Consider the following 16,632-nt stretch of genomic DNA (forward strand, 5'->3'; position numbering starts at 1 on the left):
AAAAACGAGGTGGAAAAAGGATTATTCTCCTCGTTGCCCCTCCCTATCGACACCCCTGGGTGACGTTACAATCTGACGCATTCCCAGGTTTATGATTACTCATAAATTTGGGAATGCTTCAGATTCCAAGGGTGTTGCTTGGGAACACCCACAGCTACACCCAAGGAATGCCTTTTTCATGCAGTGCTCTGCGTGAAAGGGGCACATATTTGCAAGGCCATGAAAAGCCATGAAAAATGGCTATGGCCGAGATACCCGCCACCCCCTCTCAACACAATCCCCAAAAGGAGGGAAACTGGAAACAGTTCTTGAAGTTTTTGGAAGTGGGATGGAGTGACCATCCCGGCCGTATTTATTAAAACAAAATTAAAAACATTAAACGTTTCATGTTATGTACAATTTCATTACCACATTGCGATGTTTGGCTAACCTTAACAGATTCTCTAATACAGAGGTTCTCCTAGCCGAACTAGCATCCTACAACACATTTTCTTGACATATTGAAATTGTACATCCTAACGTTTAAGGGCCAACGGCAAGGTCATAACCGGTGTCAAGATCCCTAACCAGACTTACCCCTCCCACTTGGGAGGGGCGACAGCACGGAGGCGTACCTCAAGTGCAACTACTACCAATTTCCCTTGACTTGACGGGGGCACCTAAAAACTCGACGCCAGTTAAAGGTCGTTCGAATACTCGTGTGAGGTATCTAGAAGGTATCGTAGACCTTATCCCAACCCCACACAACTTACCGCATCTGCCGTCGCAGATGTCACTGGCCCCGGGAAATTCCCCAGGAGGGGGCTGTAACCCCTCCTACAAAGGAAGGGGCCTTGACCGCCTTTCCTTTACTTCCGGCGACCCATCCTTAGAAGGGACCGCCTCCCCATTGAGGGGCCAATGGCCACCTCTCCCGAGCGCTCCCATCCGTGTTGGGTGACGCCCACTCATAGGGATCTACTAATTAGTGCTCACCGATCATGACCTTACCGCCTACCAAAATAAATACGACAGTGCTAACTAAACCTAAGAATACATTGGCCACTATGACCGAAAGAGCATGCTTAAAAAATCAACACTATATCTGAATCATTTTAATGGCAAAACGTACTCAAAACAGACCATTCTTTATTATACTCAACATCAACATGACACTACAACCTGCAAACGAAAGAGAAGCAGAATTAATCAACTTTATTACAAACAACTGGCTGTCTTCAGGGGCTGGTGGGTGGGTCAAAATTGGCTCTTCGTTCTGTCCCGAGCTCACGTGCAGCGAGGAGGTGCAGCTTCAGAGCACAAGAACAAGAGGATGTCTTCTGGTCTTGCGTCCCTTTTTATCCGTCTTCAGGGCGGGCGTACACCCGCCCCTGCCTGCCCCGAGGGCGTGGCTGGCTGCGTCAGTGTCTAGGCCAGCCCACTCTAGGGCGGGAAAGGGCGCGCCCCAGCTACGCCGCTTCGGGCATACCAGCCGAGACGCGCCTCCCGCCCAAAATGGCTTCCCGGGGGGATCGAGGCACTCTGCCATACGTTCGGGGGGACCGAGTGGTCGCCCCTTTCCATATGGCCGAGATACCCGCCACCCCCTCTCAACACAATCCCCAAAAGGAGGGAAACTGGAAACAGTTCTTGAAGTTTTTGGAAGTGGGATGGAGTAACCATCCCGGCCGTATTTATTAAAACAAAATTAAAAACATTAAACGTTTCATGTTATGTACAATTTCATTACCACATTGCGATGTTTGGCTAACCTTAACAGATTCTCTAATACAGAGGTTCTCCTAGCCGAACTAGCATCCTACAACACATTTTCTTGACATATTGAAATTGTACATCCTAACGTTTAAGGGCCAACGGCAAGGTCATAACCGGTGTCAAGATCCCTAACCAGACTTACCCCTCCCACTTGGGAGGGGCGACAGCACGGAGGCGTACCTCAAGTGCAACTACTACCAATTTCCCTTGACTTGACGGGGGCACCTAAAAACTCGACGCCAGTTAAAGGTCGTTCGAATACTCGTGTGAGGTATCTAGAAGGTATCGTAGACCTTATCCCAACCCCACACAACTTACCGCATCTGCCGTCGCAGATGTCACTGGCCCCGGGAAATTCCCCAGGAGGGGGCTGTAACCCCTCCTACAAAGGAAGGGGCCTTGACCGCCTTTCCTTTACTTCCGGCGACCCATCCTTAGAAGGGACCGCCTCCCCATTGAGGGGCCAATGGCCACCTCTCCCGAGCGCTCCCATCCGTGTTGGGTGACGCCCACTCATAGAGAACTACTAATTAGTGCTCACCGATCATGACCTTACCGCCACAGGCCGGATAGTTGACCGGCTATCCGGACCCCCCACAAAACTCCTACCTAAAGGTCATGTTTCAACGTTTTTAACCATGCTAAGAAGTCTCCTATGAGTAACTCATTTCCCACCCGAGACAAATGCACACCATCCCCTAAATACATACTGTCATCATTAATACAACCATGCGAGATAGAATGCAATGTCTTGGAACGGAACAACCTACTCACTTTGTTATTAAGTTTTCTAACAGAATGGTTCAAAGCAGGAATCGATATAGCCCCCGCCACACTTTTCGTGGGATCATATGAGACCACGCAATTATGCACCCCGGAACTTTCCTCGCCAACCAACTTACAGTGGAAAGCATTGCCTCTAGGAGAAGTCGTCTACCGGTGGTGACCAAATCATTACCCCCCAAATGTACTATGACTATAGACGGCGGTGACCTCGTCCGCCCTAACAAACCCTCAAAAAATGCTTGAAACTGGTCAATACAGAGGCCGCCCCTTCCGTAGAAGGACACCCTGTACCCGTATTCCCAGGCTACGTGAATCATGTCACCTGCTTCGAATACGTCTGCGGCACGCCTCACGTATGAGTGGCCCACGACCCACACCTCCTTTTTCACAGCCGGTGATGTCTGACCGCTGGCCCGGTGTTGGGTCGACTGCATAGTCCGCCCTGCCTCGTAGGCTTGCGCAACTGAAAACCAAACAAAAACAAGAGGCGTGAGTACATCGTTACAGCTTCACAACATGTGCAACCGCACATACCTCTTATAACAATTGGAGGACCAACGCCCCACTCGTTTTACTTGTTCAACATTAAGACCCCTGGCTGTAGCTTCAGTGGCAGCCCCTATCCGAAAGGAATGGGTCCCGAACTCGCCCGGGTCCAAGCCCGCTGCGGTAATTGACATCGCCAGCACCCGCTGAAACTGAAACTTCGTCAGTGGGGTGGCGTCCGCGTGTCTCAACAATGTCCCCCCCCATGATGCCACCCTTCGTGCTAGGTAATCTTCTAAACACTTTACCGGACACATGGAGGACCCAGGAATCCTGCGAATGATTATGCAGTCACCCATCCCATCTTGATCGGTCTTGGACCTGACAAAGGAGACAGTCATCGTCTCGCCCCTGATCTGAACGTGTTCCTGGCACAAACCCCCCACCACATCCTGTTTGTTCCTCGCTACTAATTCACTTATCCTCATCGCCCCGTGAAATGCAAGCGTAAAAGCAGCTCGGAACAACAACGTCTCAAACTGAGACGAGCATGTGGCAGGGAGTGCGGCCAGCAACTGGGACAACCTATCCAGACCTATCGGGCGCCTCTCATCTACTCTGCGACCCTCAAGGCGTTGCCACCCACGCAGCGCCTTTTGTACCACGAAAGACGCTGTCGGGTCCTGGATATTGTGTGCCCTGGCAGCAAAGGAAATGGCAGCACGATGCCTCTGGGCCGTAGCCACTGACTTCCCAGCCCTACGCAAGAACATCAGAAAATGTACTACCCATTCCTCATAGCCCCAAAGCCCCTCTCTCTCAGTCCCCAAAAAGGCTAAATAAGCCCTGAACGCCCCTTCATATGCCTTCCTCGTCCTTGGTGCTAGACTCTCTCCCACGAGGTGACGAAGTTCGGGGCACCGAGAGACCAGAGAGCTTCGGGAAAGGGTGCCGGCTCTGGGTCCGCTGAGGGAAGGAAACCCGAGAAAGCCTGCATTTGAAAACGAGACAGTGCATCAGCCGCCTGATTCAACACCCCTGGTACATGTTTTGCTCTGAATATTACGTTCAGACGCATACACAGTAAGACAATTTCTTTGAGCAGCCTTAAAATCATTTTACAACGTGCTGCCTGACTATTGATGCATTCTACAACGGTCATATTGTCAGACCAAAATATGACAGAATGATCTTTGAACCCTTCGGGCCAGGTTCTGAGGGCCACCAAAATGGGAAACAGTTCAAGGAAAGCAATATTACTTGTCAGCCCCTCTTCATGCCACCATGTCGGCCATCTTTGTGCCGACCATTTTGTGCCGAAGATGGCGCCAAAGCCCATGCTTCCCGCTGAATCTGTCCATAGACCAAGCTCATCAGAGGACACGGCTGGTTTATTCCAGACGACTCGACCATTGAAGTCCGCCAAAAATGCTAACCAGATACGCATGTCCTGGCGGACCTCAGCCGATAGTCTCGTGCGATGATGACCATCCTTTAGGCCAACCATCGCTTGAGCAATTGAACGGGAAAAGGGGCGGGCCATTGGGATCACCCTTAGGGCAAAATTCAACTTCCCCACCAGTTGCTGCAATTGATGCAGCGTAACTTTAGATGCATTTATACATACTTGCAGGGCTGCCCTAAATTTCGACACTTTAGCAGCTGGTAAACGAAAACAACCCTCACTAGAGTCCAACTCAATCCCCAGAAACTCGAGGCAAGTCGTGGGACCCAGGGCGGGCGTACACCCGCCCCTGCCTGCCCCGAGGGCGTGGCTGGCTGCGTCAGTGTCTAGGCCAGCCCACTCTAGGGCGGGAAAGGGCGCGCCCCAGCTACGCCGCTTCGGGCATACCAGCCGAGACGCGCCTCCCGCCCAAAATGGCTTCCCGGGGGGATCGAGGCACTCTGCCATACGTTCGGGGGGACCGAGTGGTCGCCCCTTTCCATTTGCGTGGCCTGGCAAATATTCTGTGGTCAAAAAAGGGATGCTCCGCCGCCGCAAAAGTGAAGCTAGGGGTCTTGTAACTGAGGCCCTTTGAATGTAGTCAAGCCCAGTTAAAGTGGAAATGATATACAGTTTCTTTCTACAAGGTTACTTTTTGCAAAGCTTTTCTATGCCCAATGGCAATATTTGTAGAATTTTTCTCAGCAGGTCTAGCTTTTGCAGAGCCTTTCTTTGGAGTAAGGCATTGCACAGTAAGAGACCCTATAAAGGCTAATCCCAATTACCATGGGATTATCAGGTGTATTACTTTATTGCACCTTGTGGTGATTTTCCCTCCCTACTCTGTGTTCCACAGGTTGGAATGAGTAATAATACATTATTTCAGTCTCCTCATTTCCAAACTTTTAACGGGGACACATTTCCCTGTTCAAATAACTTTGGATAAAACTTGAAGGAATTTGAGCAGCGAAATGACCACCCTACTTGGAATGTCCAATAAATCAAAAACACAGTGTACACCAGATTTGAAAATTTCTGAATGACCCTTTAACTGCTCTCCGAATTATCTGCACAGCAAAATTCTTGGTGGTAAAAAAATAATATGTTTAGGTAAATTGTTGCAAAAGTCCATACACTGAAATGGCAAACAAAAAAAGTTACCATTTTGGCACAATTTTTCATGACCTATAAGACGGTTGCAATAAATAATTTTTCTGCCCCTTACATGAGGACAATGCAGCTGGAAATTCTTACAGAAGCTATGACAGAGATTCGAAAATGGGACAGTATGACCGGGGCAGTTTTCCTGTGTGGAACAAGAAGACATTCGAAAGGACCAAATACTGATAAAAGAGTTTATTATAAACACATGTTTTAATATAATAATGTATACAAATATACATAATATTTTGTTGGCTAGAAAATGGTGGATGTACCAAATAAATGGACTTATTCACAATGATACGATGAGTTTTGATATGATATTCAAAGGTTCTAAAAATGTCATTTCCACTTATATTTCCAATCTTTTTTCTGTAGGTATGATGTTGCCATCTTTAACCTCGGCTGTGTACTTCTTTGTATTTTTGGGGCTCTGCACATGGTGGTCCTGTTGCCGAGTATTTGATCCGCTGATATTCAGCTGTCTATGTGTATTAATGGCCATATTCAGTGCGGGGCACTTGATTGGACTTTATTTGTACCAGTTGCAGTTCTTTCAGGAAATTATTCCACCGGATGACTATTACGCCAGGTATGTGTACTTTCTGTGACCTTTTGACCTAATCACATTTATAATGCTGAGACAATTTATTTATGATTTAAAGTGATGCATATTTCTCAATTTCTTCTCAGTCTGTCTGTGTCACATTGTTGTACTCAAGAACCTTTGCGACTAATTGACGTTAAGGTGCCAAGTCACTTTATACTAGTCACTTGTGCACATGAGAAAAACTTGCGAGACCATATCTCTGGGTTCATTTTCTAAAAACATTTTTCTGTGAGCATTTGTGTTTTACTTCTGACTTAGTTGTGACTCATTCCTGAATTTGCAAACGTTAAGGAACTCACTGCAAAATGTCCTTGAATCAGGACTTCTGTAATTATTCCCACACCCTTTGTTTCCAAGAACTATTATTTATTTTCTTTTATTTTTTTCTTCCCAAATGCAAAACACTGGAATTGTAATTGACAATCATCTCTTAATCTAAGTTCCACCATAAAGCAGTGAAACCGACGAATGATATCACCAAATTTAAATGAGTGTTATAAAATGTACTTCCTGTGCCTTTATATTTCAAACTTGTAGAATACTTTGACCAAACTGTTTGTTGAAGCAGAAAAACGAATTAGGGATTAATGAGTCAATGAAGTCTGAAGACAGAGGGTGTGCATAACTCACCTGACTAGACTGTGCCACAAGAACTGCCTAGGGAGTGTGTCTGTATGTGTCTGTGAGATCTGATAGACATGTCTAGCCACAAATTCCTTACCTTTGAATTATCCCCAGGTGCCAGACTGGATCGGGAAACTTTTCTACAGTTATACCTCTACGCCTCAGCATTGAGCGGATCCGTATTGACATCGTCCACCGGATAAAATGTCGACAAAGTCCATATAAGTCCTCCCTTGATACAGCGATCTCAGTTTCTTCGTTTCTGCGCTTGCATGTGGATCCAGAGAGCTGTACCTCTGGCCATTTTTAGCCCATCTCAATATTTGTCAACGACACAGTGTGCCTTTTTTCTGAATGTTTCGGGGTCCTGTGGGCTACATTGGTGAACCAGCATGCTCATTCTATTTGCTTGTGGTGTCTGGGCATGCCCCGTGACTCCATAGGGTGCGGCTCATGTCTTCAGCTTCGGTCCTCGGCATTGCAGGAGCGCCGCATGACACTGTTAGCGGTTTCGGTGTTCGATGGTCCTTCAACAGGAGCTCTCCTCTTCTCCCTCAGAGGACTGCTCGAGAGCTAGCTCCCAAAGCCCTTTGTCTTCACGCCATAGGCGGGTAGAGTTCTGTTCTTTCCCAACTTTATAGTGTACGTGCAGTGTCTCTGACATTCCTCCTCTTCTTGGTTGTGGAGTCAGAGTGATAATCTGCCCTGTGCTTCTTGGTATTTCCCAGTTCCAAGGTGACTCTGGATCAGATTAGGGAATACTAGCTCTCCCTTCATGCTATTTTTGGTTCTTCACCTCTCTCTGGTGTGCGTCTCGGTCCCAAGGAGGCCAGAGAAGCCTTAACTGACTCCAGGCCGGCGGAACCTCCCTCAGCGTCAGTTAGGCCCTTGGAATCTGTGATTGAATCCTTATCAGTTCCAATGCACAGCTCTTCGGAGTTCCGACCTGTGATGCCAGTTTTGGATCCGCCAACATCACTGTTGACGGCACCAATCACTGCTACTATATCTCTCCTCCCCGACGCTGAGGTGTCACCTCTTCAACACCGGTCGACATCGAGAGCTGTGTCAGCAGAACTGTTCTTTTTATGCTATCTTCCTCCGACTTCAGAGGAGCCCCCTGCTATTTTCCCCTCAAGAGACAAGTATTTGGTGATGTTTGCGATGGCATAAGTGACACTACTTAGCCTCCTCCAGAATTTCATTGGGTGTCTGACCTTGGTGAGGCTACTGAGGTTAGCTCTGCTTTTGCTAAGCTTCTGTAGAGAGTTGCTATGGTTCCGGAGCTGCAGCTCCCTTCTGTAGGTGTCCATTGATCCTGATAGTGGTGCTTCATCAGAGTCAGATGGGTCTGAGCCTGTGCTCCCCTTCAGTGAAGTCATCTTTGATAATCTGTTGGGGTCATGGGCTAACCCCATTTAAAGGGCCTCCGTTGACAGGTCTATAGATCAGAGGCACTGTCTTGCTAATGGAGAACTGATCTGCCTCTTCAGACAGCCTAGTCCACGCAGATTTGTGGGCCAGGGTGCCACAGCCTCCCCCGACATCAGCGCCCTGCCTGATGATGCTCCAGACTGTGAGTCTGAAAGTCTAGATGCTCTTGGTCTATATATCTTTTCCGCCACTGGTTCCACTTTGCGGTCCATTAATACAGCATGTGTCCTGGGATATTTTTCTCACGTATTGTGGGATTCGGTCTCGTGCCTTCTCCCTTCCGTCCTCTTGTCCCCTTCATCCCCTCCGTTCCTGATGACACCCTGGACTCTCTTACTCAACTGCTCCAGGATGGCAGTCAGGTAGCTAAACATGTTGATTTGTCAGGTTTCTCACTCATGATGTTTCATGGATTGGTGTCTGGGAGAATTTTTTTTGCTTATGGCCTCCACGCTTGTTAGGCTGTAGGCACTGCTTCTCTATCTGTTACTTCAGTTATTTACACTGATTCTTTGGTTTGGATCTTCACTTGTGGTGTTCGACTTTCCAAACTTTTTTCTCCATCTGGCCCACTGCTTCAGCCAGGTCCTTTCTTCGACTGTTATTATTTATTTTCCAATGGGGACTAGTTATCTGAATAGGCCACCCTGTGTTGGCCTTGTTCATCTTGACCCTTTTTACAGTCCTTCATAGTAGTCTTAATTTCTCTACTCTAGTGGGGTTGTTTCTCCCCTCTTTTTCTTTTCAACTGTCTCTTGGCTGCCTGATCGTAACCGATCAGTCGGTGGTGTTGTTTTGTTTCTGCCTACTTTGTTTACTGGAGTGTGCGCTTTCCACCCCCTCTATTACTTTTATACGGGGCCATGTGGTTGGTTGCCTGCTTGCCACTGTTCCATCTTTAGCTCATGGCTGATGTTGAGGCAGGGTATATGTGCCCTTATGCAGAAAGAAACACTGTACAATAGAAAGTGCCTGTGTATATATATATATATATATATATATATATATATATATATATTACCTACTGGCTATCGCCAGTAGGTATATATAGTTAGAATTTTTTCTCTATGGGACTTTTGAAAATTCTATGTCTAATAACTTTGGCGTTTGTGGACGGAATCGGCTGAAATTTTCAGGAAAATGGCACATTTTGATTCTGAGCAGCCCCTGAAAATTTGGGGGGGTTTCGTCAAGGGGGGGCCGAGAAAAAAGGGGGGTCTCAAAACGCGTTTTTTGCATTGAGTTTTCCATAGGGCGGTTGGACTCACTTTTAGCTCGAACGGCTGAATGGATTTGCACGAAACTTGGCAAAATTGTAGGGACTGTTAGCCCGATGTGCCTTTGCTAGGTCTCAATATATGTGCTCCAGTAGTTTTTGAGAAATTAACGTTCAAACCAAGATATATATCTGTAACAGCGCTCTGGGCAGCGATCCGGTCCGCTTACTTTTCGCTTATCGGAACTTTGCGCGCAGAAAGCTGATTGGCTCTCCGGTGTCTGTCAACATTCTAAACAGTCCGGAGCGGACGCCATCTTGTCTCTCGGTAGGATCGAGAGAGAAGAAGAGGTGAAAAACGAAAGGGGAATTTAATGAAAGGGGGCAAGGTATCCCCCTCTTGACCCCCTAGGAATGTTGTTGGGGTTATTAAAGGGTCCCGTGGGGAAAATAAAAAAAAAAATGATTTTTCACGGTAGAAGCGCTTCACGGGCCGCGAACTGGGCCGCAAACTGGTAGCGAAACGGGAATTCGCCATTTTGTGCTTCGTTAATTAAATTACTAGGTATAAGGGGGTGCGGGAGACGTATCCTAATCCCCTTACTAGTTATAAGTGGGTGCGGGAGACGTATCCTAATCCCCTATGTTTCCTGAGGGTGGCTGAGGAGGCTGATATATGTTGATACATCTCTTCCAGCGGCTGTGCGTGAGCCTTTTTTTTTTTTTTGCTGCGTGACAGTCCGGAGCGGCCGCCATCTTGTCTCTCGGTAGGATCGAGAGAGAAGAAAAGGTGAAAAACTAAGGGGGAATTTAATGAAAGGGGGCAAGGTATCCCCCTCTTCACCCCCTAGGAATGTTGTTGGGGTTATTAAAGGGTCCCGTGGGGAAAATAAAAAAAAAATGATTTTTCACGGTAGAAGCGCTTCACGGGCCGCGAACTGGGCCGCAAACTGGTAGCGAAACGGGAATTCGCCATTTGCTTCACGGGCCGCGAACTGGGCCGCAAACTGGTAGCGAAACGGGAATTCGCCATTTTGTGCTTCGTTAATTAAATTACTAGGTATAAGGGGGTGCGGGAGAGGTATCCTAATCCCCTATGTTTCCTGAGGGTGGCTGAGGAGGCTGATATATGTTGATACATCTCTTCCAGCGGCTGCGCCATCTTGCCTTTTTTTCGAATGCCACAATTTTGTCGTGCACGGCAGCCATTTTAGATGCCAGGCTGGTCCCAGGATATCACCTAACCCTGCGGATGTAGTTTATGGCCCCAGCTGTAGAGAATTCAGACATGCCAATCCTCCTGATTCAGGCGTGTGACTACTGATTTCAGTGCTAGTCTCCCGTCTCCCGATTTCTGCAAGCAAAAACCCGGGGGCATATTACGAACAACTAGCGATAATTTTTGTCTCTAACTTGTTTAGAGACAAAAATTATCGCCGCACATCGGCGATTTTTATCGCAGATAAACCTTGCTATTATCGCAGAAAAGTCAGCGATATTCATGTATTATTGACCTAATGCTCTTAGCCATGTTATCCACCTCCCATTGGATAACATGGCTAAGAACTGCTCAGGGCAGGTGTTAGATTTTGGAGATATTCGCGCTTAGCGCGAATATCTCCAAAAGTTGGTAATAGAAGGTAGCGATGTTAGGGACTGTTTCCAGTCGCTAACATCTTGGCACGCCACTTTGCATGTCATTAGTGATAAATATCACTGACATGCAAAGCGGGGCCCAAGATGGTCGCTATCTCCTTTTAGCTGTCACTAACTGGTGTTAGCGACAGCTTGGTAATAGGGAGATAATTTTATCTCCGCTTTCATGGCTTTTAAAGCCAAAAAAAGCGGAGATAAACCCCCTTGATAATATGCCCCACGATTCCTTGGGGGTTTCAGCCGACAGGGCTTGGTATTGTGTTACATGGTAATTTTTCCATGAAACGTCAGAGGGTCGATGCAGGGGTTGTAGAAGAGGTGATAAACCATTTAAGCCTCATGAACAAGCGCATGGTCTTTTAAAGATTTGTGAAGTACTCGGGGCGGCGGTGTGTGTGTGCCCTCTTTCAGGAGCGGGCGGGGGGGCACTGCCAGCAACTTGCCAGGTCAGGTAGTGTTCAACACGTGCATCACCCTTTCTCTGCCTGCTATTGCGCTCCATGCTTCGGAAAGGTAAGAAAAAGAACGTGCATTTGAGTTTGAAATGTCCGATCCTGCAGCAGCACACTTCCAAAGCCCACACATGACAATAACCCGATTCAAGGCCCCATTCACCCGTTTTTAAAAAAATAGATAACACTCCAACAAAGTAAGGTTATAAAACTTTATTAACTACTAACTTTAACAAACGGAACAAAAACTAAAAACATTTAAACATTTCTCAACACAAAAAGCAACAATGGTTAGAAGCGGTCTTTTGTGCGAATAGTCCCAAGGCAGCACAACGTGCAGAGTTCTGGACGGCACCCAGGTGATGTCGCCTGGGTGCCGCACTGGTTTAGGGATCCTACAATGCTGCTCCGAAAATTGGCGTGGGGCGTCCCGGGTGGGGCGAGGGGAGGCCTCGTCAGTAGCGGTCTGTTGTGCGAATAGTCCCAAGGCAGCACAACGTGCAGAGTTCTGGACGGCACCCAGGTGATGTCGCCTGGGTGCCGCACTGGTTTAGGGATCCTACAATGCAGCACAGAAAAACAGCGTGGGGCGTCCCGGGTGGTGCGGGGGGAGGCCTCGTCAGTAGCGGTCTGTGTCCAGTGTCACATGGCTGACACAACATGTACGACAGGCACCCAGGTGATGTCCAGTAAACTGCCGCACTGGTTTTGGTATCCTACAATGCTGCTCCGAAAATTGGCGTGCGGCGGCTCGGGGGGGGGGGCGTGGGGGAGCCGGCGTGAACGGGCCTCCCCAGGTGGCGGCCATCTAGCTGAGTTGCGCTCGCTCTTGCGGCCACAGCGTCTCGCTCACCATGTTGTTGAGTTGCTCCCACTCTTGCAGTGCAGCGATAGGCGGCTGCCACATGGCTCTTAAAATGGCGGACAGCTCCTCGGTTTTAGGCCTGGTCCACTGAAATGGCCCTGGGACACTTTGGAATTTGGACGCTTGCCTGCTAGGGCTTGGGCTCCATTCTCGAAAAGCGTCCGCTCAGCCGTGAAGATTGTATAAAAGTCTTGGGGGCCCCCGACTCCCGCAGGCTTCCGGTGGGGAGCGGCTGCCATGATTGCTCGCGGAATGACCACGACGGAGCCACGAGATGGTGGTGCTCTCATGCTGACGCCAGCTTCAGTCTGAATGATCCAGAAACAAGGTGGGGCTTTCATCGTTTGGGAAAAAAAAATGTTCTAAACCAATGAAAAGTGTTATTTTTAGGTCATATGACCAAGCCTTCCATCTTTAGGAAACCAAAAGTAAAATGAACCAATGAAAAGTTTTATAAACAAGTCACATGACCTGTTATGCGACATAGGGCTACAAAAAGCGTAGAAAATCCGTTGGCACGTGAGGCGGCGTCAGTAGCGGACCGATGTGCGAATAGGCCGAAGGCAGCACAACGGGCCGAGATCCGGATGGTACCGAGGTGGTGTCCAGCAAATTGCCGCACTGGTGTGGCCATCCTACAATGCTGCGCCGAAAGACGGCGTGTCCAGCTGAATTGCGGTCACTGTTGCGGTACAGTGACTCGAACGCGCCGAGATCCGGATGGCACCGAGGTGGTGTCCAGCAAATTGCCGCACTGGTGTGGCCATCCTACAATGCTGCGCCGAAAGACGGCGTGTCCAGCTGAATTGCGGTCACTGTTGCGGTACAGTGACTCGAACGCGCCGAGATCCGGATGGCGCCGAGGTGGTGTCCAGCAAATTGCCGTACTGGTGTGGCCATCCTACAATGCTGCGCCGAAAGACGGCGTGTTCAGCTGAGTTCCGGTCACTCTTCCGGCACAGTGACTCGAACGCGCTGAGATCCGGATGGCACCGAGGTGGTGTCCAGCAAGTGGCTGCACTGGTGTGGCCATCCTACAATGCTGCGCCGAAAGTCGGCGTGGGGTGCCCCGTTGGCTTATGAGGTGATGTCAGTAGTGGACTGATGTGTGAATAGGTCGGAACCAGCACAAGGCGCCAAGATCCGAATGGCAAGTCCTGGATGTTGAGTGCCTCAGTTGAGATTTCTGAGCAGTGCTTGTAGGACTGTCTGAAGCTTATTTGCACCTGCTGCAGCTTCACTAGGTCCGGCGGAACTTTTTGCCTTTTCCTTTCTGCTTCTTTTCCTACAATGCGTTTCATCTGAAGACACGACCAGGTCCCTGAATGTGTGCAGGGGGACGCTATTGATTGAATGAACGCGCCGAGATCTGGATGGCACCGAGGTGGTGTCCAGCAAATTGCCGCACTGGTGTGGCCATCCTACAATGCTGCGCCGAAAGTCGGCGTGGGGTGCCCCGTTGGCTTATGAGGTGATGTCAGTAGTGGACTGATGTGTGAATAGGTCAGAACCAGCACAAGGCGCCAAGATCCGAATGGCAAGTCCTGGATGTTGAGTGCCTCAGTTGAGATTTCTGAGCAGTGCTTGTAGGACTGTCTGAAGCTTATTTGCACCTGCTGCAGCTTCACTAGGTCCGGCGGAACTTTTTTCCTTTTCCTTTCTGCTTCTTTTCCTACAATGCGTTTCATCTGAAGACACGACCAGGTCCCTGAATGTGTGCAGGGGGACGCTATTGATTGAATGAAAATGGCGGCTTGACACAAAGCTGACTCAAGCGTTACTGTTGGTGCTATACAGACAAAAATTGGTTTTCAGTTTGTACATTCTTCAGGTTTTTTTTTTCCATCCAAGTCTGATTGAGAGTTTGTAGAAAAATGGCTTCAGATTTTCCACATACTACTCTTCAACATTCTTCCTAAATGTAAGAATGTGAAACTCACTAGGAGAACGGCTGTTTCTGTTTCCTTTCAAAATGCTGCCACCAATATTTTCTGAATGGAAGACACCATCTTGTAGCATAAAGGGCCGAAAGGGGTTCTGGTCTGGCCGATGGTTGGTGGAGACATTTTGACTATATCTTGGACCTGCCCGGCCTCGCCCAAAATGGCGCCGGTATAAATGGGACTCGTAACTCTTTGCCCGCAAATGTATATCTAGAAAATGTTATTGTAAGTGGCCCTGTCGTATTTTAATTACAAAATGTACGTCCACCGATTCCGCAACTGTTAGACACCTTTGTTCTTGTCACCTAATGGCCCGCTCGTTACGTTCTTCTACAGTGTAAATGTCTCCTCATCATATACGATTTCAGTTTGCTCCGTGGCCGGCCCACGTGGTTGTAGGCCCGTATTTGTATACTGACATTTTTACAATAAAGGTTTTTAAAACAAAACACGGTAGTAGTATTTTCATTTGTAAAGTTTTTACTTTTAGTGACTGTTTTCGAATCAGTAAAAGGCAAGTGAAATAAAGCAGTCCAATTACATGACGGATAAAAGGTATAATATGTAGGAACGCAGTAAAGATAAATGGTCAAGGGCAGTTGTGTTTTCCACTCCTGCAACATAAAGTGATCGATAAGAATCTGATAATCAGGCGTATCGGCGACTAAGACAGCAGGCCGAATCTCTTTTACTCAACGGCTCCGTCATGGAAGGAAGAAACGCCCTTTTTCTCGAAAAAGGAATATATTTTACTTGCAAGACAGTTGTAAATTTTCCGGGAAAGTACATTAGCCTGGAATATTATAACATATGTTTGAAAAAAAAATATTGTTCGAAAATAATAAAAAGCGTAATTTTTAGGTCATATGACCAAGCTTTTCATCATTAAATTAACAAAAGTAAAATGAACCAATGAAAAGTTTTATTAACAAGTCACATGACCTGTTATGCTTACGTTACGCGCTGCGCGCCGCGCCTCGGATCACTTCCGGGTGCGCTAACGCGGCGTGTCATAAAACGCATTACGCGACAACGTAGGTCAAGAATATAGTCAAAATGTCTCCACCAACCAGCGTTCAGAACACAACCCCTTTCAGCAGTCCAAAAAGTTCTGTTAAATGACAACAGAGGGGACAGGCAACAAGAACCATCAGTCAAAGAGGGGAGGGCAAGTTCTTCTCTTCCGGGTCATGTTGGGGCGCTACCGGAACTGATCGAATTGGTAGTCTACAGTGTTTCTGGATGTTTCAGACTAAAGCTGGCGTCAGCATGAGACCACTACCATCTCGTAACTGCGTCGTGGCCATTCCACGAGCAGACATGGCAGCCGCTCCCCACCAGAAGCCTGCGGGAGTCGGAGGCCCCGAAGACTTTTGTAGAATCTTCACGGCTGAGGGGACGCTTTTCGAGAATGGGACCCAAGCCCTAGCAGACAAGCGTCCGAGTTCCAAGGTGTCCCAGGGCCATTTTAGTGGACCAGGCCCAAAACCGAAGAGCCGGCCGCCATTTTGAGAGTCCTGTGGCAGCCGCCTATCGCTGCACCGCAAGAGCGGGCGCATCTCAACTACATGGTGAGCGAGACGCTGTAGTCGCAAGAGCGGGCGGTAAACAGCTGAATGGCGGAAGAGGCACAGTGTAGCAAAAGCGGGCGGAATGGCAACTAAAACGATAAAGGGGCGCCCCACTACAGCTTGTCTTCAGGTCAAACGGATTGTGGGACAAGGTCCAGAATTGAAGAGTCATCAAAAGGCAAAAAGTTCCGCCGGACCCCGGGAGCCGGCCGCCTATGTCGGGGCGATCTCAGGCTACACCAGTGCTATAAGACTTGGGGAGGGTGTCGGAGCCAAGCGTCTTCTCCGAGTCCATGGCCATCACACCGCCCCTCAGGGGCCTCCGTCAAGCTGTTTAGGAAGGTAACATATCACATTGTTTTCTAATGCAGTCAGGTCCACAAACGACACTCACTTACTTTGAGAATAGTGAAGCTGCAGTAGGTGGAAATAAGCTTCAGACAGTGTTACAAGCACTGCTCAGAACTCTTAACTATGGCACCCAACATCCAGAACTTATGCTATTTGAGAATGGTAGTGACATCGAAGCATCTCAGGGACCAAAACATTAACGTACTTTCACGTATGAAAATCTTACTTGGGGAGGGGGCAGGAGCGAAGCGCCCCCTCCCAGTCAGCGCCACCACACT

General features: G+C 48.3%; 1 protein-coding gene across 1 annotated transcript in view; it reads left to right on the forward strand.

Annotated features, from left to right (window-relative positions):
• The window catches only part of PIEZO2 (piezo type mechanosensitive ion channel component 2), a 1,150,823-nt gene that overhangs the window by 578,348 nt on the left and 555,843 nt on the right, over positions 1-16,632 (forward strand). The window contains exon 7 of the mRNA XM_086964934.1: positions 6,011-6,224. Within this exon, the coding sequence (XP_086821060.1) occupies positions 6,011-6,224 (214 nt within the window). The remainder of the gene's footprint in view (positions 1-6,010; positions 6,225-16,632) is intronic.

Source organism: Lissotriton vulgaris, chromosome 4_1 (genome assembly GCF_964263255.1).
Source record: "Lissotriton vulgaris chromosome 4_1, aLisVul1.2, whole genome shotgun sequence".
Lineage (NCBI taxonomy): Eukaryota > Metazoa > Chordata > Amphibia > Caudata > Salamandridae > Lissotriton > Lissotriton vulgaris.